Raw genomic sequence first — 5,712 nt, 5'->3', positions numbered from 1 at the left:
TGGTACTTAAGCATGAAGTTCCTAACCATGCTAACCCCTTGGATTCTGTCCTTTGACCTCATTCATATCACCAAACCTCTACTGAGTACCTACCATGTAGGCATTATCCTTGGTTCTAAGGATGTAAAACTAAAGATGACATAGCCTGTAGTCCTTCAGAAGTCACAACCCACAATTTGTTAGGGTTTTTTAACATTTTAACAGTTTTACGGTAATATTAATTAGTACATTATATTTTACTACATTAATTGCTGCTTTGGGATCTATTGTTGTATAACAAAATACCCCCAAATTTTAGTGTCCTGTGAGAAGGGACATAATGTAGCACTCACATTTGGAAATCTCTCATGGTTGTTCACTCGTTTTTTGTTATGCTCTTTCTATTCTCTGGTTCAAATCTCACTTGGCTGGAGTACTGTGTACAGTAATTATTTTACAGAAGTAACATACTTTGTGAATCTTTAGCAGATCCTTTTGCCCTTAGATGTGAATGATAATTTAAATAAAGACAACATCCCTGGATCAAAATCTTTGTCCTTAAAAGCATTTAGTGTTTGGGCCGGCCCGTGGCTCACTCGGGAGAGTGTTGGTGCTGTTAACACCAAGGCCACAGCTTCAGCTCCCTATATAGGGATGGCCGGTTTGCTCACTTGGGACAGCGTGGTGCTGACAACACCAAGTCAAGGGTTAAGATCCCCTTACCTGTCATCTTATTAAAAAAAAAAAAAAAAAAGCATTTAGTGTTGCAGAGGAGACCTCTGTTTCCGTTTCTAAATATTTTTCTCTCTGGGCATTTATCTGCTCTCTCCCCACCATGCCTCCACCCCTCCGTTTCTTTTTCTAGTTTAGATATTATAGTAGTTTCTTTTCCTAAAGTCTCCAAATTTGGTGACTTCATCAGTAAATGTTTAGGTTTTTTTTTTTTAATTCAAAATATTTTAACATTTATTTGTACATATTTCTGGGGTACAGCATATCTCCAAATTTGGTGACTTCATCAGTAAATGTTTAGGTTTTTTTTTTTTTTAATTCAAAATATTTTAACATTTATTTGTACATATTTCTGGGGTACAGCATGTTATCTCAATACAAGAATTCACTTAGGGTAGATAGCATAGTTTTGTACAACCCAGAATTTAATATTCACTTCTGATGATATCCTCAACAATTGACAACTCAAATAATTAAGGCCCTACCATAAAAAAGCTTTAAATCTTTCTCAATTTTTGTTGGCAGAAAAATTCACTTCCAAAATGATATATTAAAGAAATGAATTACAAAAAGAAATTTTTCTTTCTGCCCACTTCAAGCATGTTGAGCATGTGCAATTAATAATTACCTACCCTGATGAAAAGTGCAGTCCTCTCAGGCCCACTACTCTGTAGCAGGGCACCAATTACTGCAAAGAAAGTCTGCTTTAATACAGTTGGGGGCACTGGAAATTCTGCACTCAGTGTCAACTGCTCCACAGCCAAGTTTCTAGCCACGTGACACACAACTTCCTCACCAGTGAGAAAGTCAACAAGACTTTTGATACCTTCAGTGGGCAAGTCTGGGTACTCATCTTCAAAAAATTGTGTGAGGCAAGTTTGTGCAAAAGATATCCCTTCTTCAGATAGTTCTCGATTATCTTTAAGATTCAGACGAACAGCTTCTTTCTCTATTCCAAGTTTTTGGCGTTTGGCCTCCTCACTTTCAATATAGCAGCTGTTAACAAATGCAGTTTTGAGAAGATCTAAGGAAAAGGTTTCCTGTAACCGATGTCCAAAAGCTTGTATTTCAGCATGGTAATCCCAGTTGGGCTTCTCTGAACTGAAAACATACAGACAGTAAGAGACGGTAAAGAGAACAACATGTTACAATGATGTAAAATGTTTTCACTGTGCTATAATTTTATTACATAAAATAAATGAAAAAAGGTTACATTTCTTTTTAACACCAGGCTTTGATATTCTCTTAAGTCAGATGATACTGGCGGTCCTTTGCTATACGAAAATACATACTATATGCGGCTGGATTAATTTTTCCTTTGACCCAACTGCCACATTAAAGTGGTTCTTCAACATCAGAAACTAAGCCATTATCCTAACTTAGGTTCCTTATTTCTGCTTTCACCATGGAACTATGCTTTACACCTAGGATGAAACATAGTTTTAATTTCTTTAAAATTTAGGTTATAAATACTAAGTACATTATATTTATTTTGTATTTTGACTTAAGTTTTGAACTACCCATTTAAATTAGTAATTAAATAATCTAGTATCAATATTATACGTAGGTTCAAAGTTTGTAATCATTTCCAAGAATGAACTAAAACGTCTTTTTTTTAAAAAAAGATAAACTCCAAATAAAAGCCTTTTAAGTAAAAATGGGCATCAAAGTAGAAAGATCTGGATTGAAAGTCGTAAGATCGATATAACATACAGATCTATATAATCTATATAATCCATAAAGTTTCTTCCAACTTTAAAAGCCTATAAAACCTAACCATATAATAAGCAAGGAAATGTGAATTAAGAAGAAATTCTATTTTTTGCCTGTTAGGAAAAGAACATAATGTTCTGTGCTAGAAGAGTGGACCTACTGGTAAGAATATAAACTGGATACACATTTTTTTGGCGAGCAATATTAGTTACCAAAATTTCATACAATGTGTAAGTTCCCAAAGGTGAAATAACTTCAAAGATATCTACTGTTACATTGGCTGTAATAGCCATAGTATGGAGCCCAAATGCTTGTAAACGGACCCATAAAAAAGAGTGAGGTGCATCTGTCTGTGATGCCATGACAACATGTCAAAGACACATTAGTAAAGGGAACAAGCAAGATGCAGAACCACATGTAAGGTATGATCTCATTTGGAGCTATAAAAACCTCCGTCTCCTTCTGCCAGATCTTTTACTACTGGAACAAGATTGAGGCAAAAACCTAAAGCTAAACTTTTTCCCTTTAACTTTGGAGAGTGGACTGCGGCTGTGGATACTTAATCCACGCCCCCCCCCCCCCCCCCCAACTCGCAACGCTGTGAAGTTTCTTCCCTCTTATCCGTAACCGAAGAATTCCCAGACATTACAACCCAACTCGCAACGCTGTGAAGTTTCTTCCCTCTTATCCGTAACCGAAGAATTCCCAGACATTACAAAACGGGGGTTACTACACCCAGTCCCCACAAAGAGTGCCGTCCAGCCCACCCCATTCCTCACAATTTTCAGTCCCTGAGATCCTAAGTGGGAGCCGCCCATTGCGCCCGCTGCACAAATCCACCTCCTTTGCCTCAAGCCTCGCGTGCACGGCCCACGGGTGTGTTTATCAAAACTTCCAAGGCTGACGCCAGGCGCTCATCCGCCGCCGGGTCCAAACCTCGGGGAGGAGGCCCAGTGTCCCCGACCGCCACCCCGACCTCTTCACGAGGCGGATCCTACCGGCGCACAGGCGGCGGCGGGCACTGCAGTAGGCGCCGCCGTTCTAATTCCTTCTGGAAGCGTAAGGCGGTGCGGAACCCCTTCTTCACTCCCCGAACTGGAGAAACGAGCGTCAGGACGGCCGGAGCCAGGAGGCAGCGAGGCCCCTGCTGGAGCAGTCTCACCAGCCCAGACGCCATTGCAGCAATGGAGGACGGAAGGAAAAAAGTCGGACCAGTGTCTCGGGAACACAGTCCCCCCGGAAACGGGGGTTGGCGAGAGGCGGGGGGCGGGGCCGGCACCGAGGGGCGGGGCCGGCTGCGTTTTCACTGCGCTTGCTCAAACTTTGGCTCTTGCCCACCAAGGGGTTATTTTCAGACGAGCAGGGGTGGAGGGGCTTTGGGGTCCGGAAATTTCTGGGAGAAGTTTCCTCACCTTGTAAGTTGCTCTGTTGTTCCTTCTTTTCTCGCGAAAGGAAAGGGACCTATTATCAACCTATTTTACCTTCAGTTTAAAGGAAACATTTAAATTCTCAAAAAGAATACATTTTTTGTTTATATTTAGTCTCGTAGTTCCAAAATCATCAATCCAGCCACTATTGAGCAAATATTTACTGAGCTACTTTTGTTTACCCGGCATGCCTCCAAAAATCTTACTTTCAGAAGCCCTAGACTCAGAAGTGTTGGCTTGCCCCAAATTAAAAATTTTATTTAAAAACAATCTAAGAGTTCATTTTTTAAAAATCGGAAAAAAAGACTGGGAAGAAAATACTGCACATCAAGACGATAACAGCAGGATTGTAGGTAGTTTTTTTCCCCTTGTTCATCTGCCACTCTTTAGCAATGTCATTATATTGCTTTCCTACCCAACTGTAAATACACTTTTTTTATTTTTAGGTGGCTAGCTGGTGTTAATACAATTTAAAAAAAATTTTGGCGTTAATATCATTTTTTTGTTTGTTTGTTTGTTTTGGCAGCTGGCCAGTATGGGGATCAAAACCCTTGACCTCGGTGTTATAAGGCTGCACTCTAACCACTGAGCTAACCCATCAGTCCACAATTTTTAAACAATCTAATATTAAGTCACAAAGGGAAGTATGTCTGAATTCCCAATTTTGAGTCGACTGCCAGACGTCTAGACCCTTAAAGGAGCACTTCTTTCTGTGGTCTCTACATGTTAAAGGCATCAGTGTCCCCTGCAGTCACAGAATGTACTCCTATGTCTTTGATTGTTCCTGTTTCCACTAATACCCTGTTCTGTCCACTTACCAAGTCTTCTTTTAGTTTATTTCCACAGCAGGTACCTGATGGCTCTCCTTACCTCTTTCCCTAGTAATTGGTCTCCAATGGGCCTTGTACCTTCCTCCCTTCCCCAGGCACAACTCACCTACATTCACCTCTCTAAAATGCAGACCAAAGCATGTTAGTATTAGCTCGAGAATCTTCAGTGCCAGGATCATATAACTCAGTTTTGGTTTCTCAGCTCAACCTTTCAAGAGGGAGAATCTGAATGGTTCATCTCAGCTTATAAAAAGTTCCCTTTGGGGAGACAGAGCGAAAGAGACATTTGACCCATATCACAAAACAAGCTGCTGGATTTCTTGTTGAAGCAAATTCTTAAGAAGGGACGAAAAGAGATTTTTACTGGTCTTTGTATTATACTACGTGTAAAGTATTGAAAATTGATGGAACATCAGTTGGATAAATGGATAAGAAGAGAGCATATGGAACTGTCATTTCTGCAATATTTCATTTATTGGAAGGAATAATTGAAAGCTAGTTGGAACACAATAATGAAATAATAACATTTAACAGTTAAAATGAGGTGTTGAGAATTTCTCAGTAATACAACAATGACAGCATTGTTTGCAGACCAAAAATGTAGTGAGAGACTTCTTCCGCTAATGTACCTCATGGAGTTCGGGAATTAACTTTTTATTAAAAAAAATATATTCATACATTTGCTAACTTAATCAATAAACACATATTAAGAGGACTATTTTTTTCCAGAACCCAAGCCCACAAAACTTTAAAGGCAGAAAAGGCCGATGTTGTGTATATTTTGTTTTGTTTTGCCCTCAAGAACCTGATTTTCTTTTAACCTGTTGTGAGTCCCAATTTGATCAAAGCTTGTGTCAGAAAATTTCTGGTTTTCAGTGGGTCAAGGTCAGGTGGAAGAATAGACAAAGTCATAGGAAGAAGAGAAGATGTGGTAATAATGGTTCACTTTTTTAAAAAAAAATTTTTTGTTTTTTATCTTTTTTAAAAAAATAATTTATTTCATTTGTTGAATCAAAATCGATTATACATAT

At 39.2% G+C, this 5,712-nt stretch overlaps 1 protein-coding gene across 1 annotated transcript; it reads right to left on the bottom strand.

The window, feature by feature from the left end:
- Positions 1 to 1,321: 1,321 nt before the first annotated feature.
- Positions 1,322 to 3,604, bottom strand: MRPL44 (mitochondrial ribosomal protein L44). The gene is made up of 2 exons (XM_008577718.1): positions 3,423 to 3,604; positions 1,322 to 1,812 (listed from the first exon to the last, which is right to left on the bottom strand). The coding sequence occupies exons 1-2, from the start codon at positions 3,599 to 3,601 to the stop codon at positions 1,329 to 1,331; spliced, it is 663 nt and encodes a 220-aa protein (XP_008575940.1). The 5' UTR covers positions 3,602 to 3,604; the 3' UTR covers positions 1,322 to 1,328.
- Between the last annotated feature and the right edge of the window lie 2,108 nt (positions 3,605 to 5,712).

Source organism: Galeopterus variegatus, unplaced genomic scaffold (assembly GCF_000696425.1).
Source record: "Galeopterus variegatus unplaced genomic scaffold, G_variegatus-3.0.2 Scaffold1569, whole genome shotgun sequence".
NCBI lineage: Eukaryota > Metazoa > Chordata > Mammalia > Dermoptera > Cynocephalidae > Galeopterus > Galeopterus variegatus.
This window is presented reverse-complemented; position numbering and strand designations above follow the sequence as displayed.

Bases quoted from the DNA above. Each gene is read 5' to 3' on its own strand.
- MRPL44 (XM_008577718.1), bottom strand. From the start codon at position 3,601: ATGGCGTCTGGGCTGGTGAGACTGCTCCAGCAGGGGCCTCGCTGCCTC. The intron at 1,813-3,422 runs GTAGGATCCGCC...GTATGTTTTCAG, and splicing joins CCGCCGCCGCCTGTGCGCCG to TTCAGAGAAGCCCAACTGGG.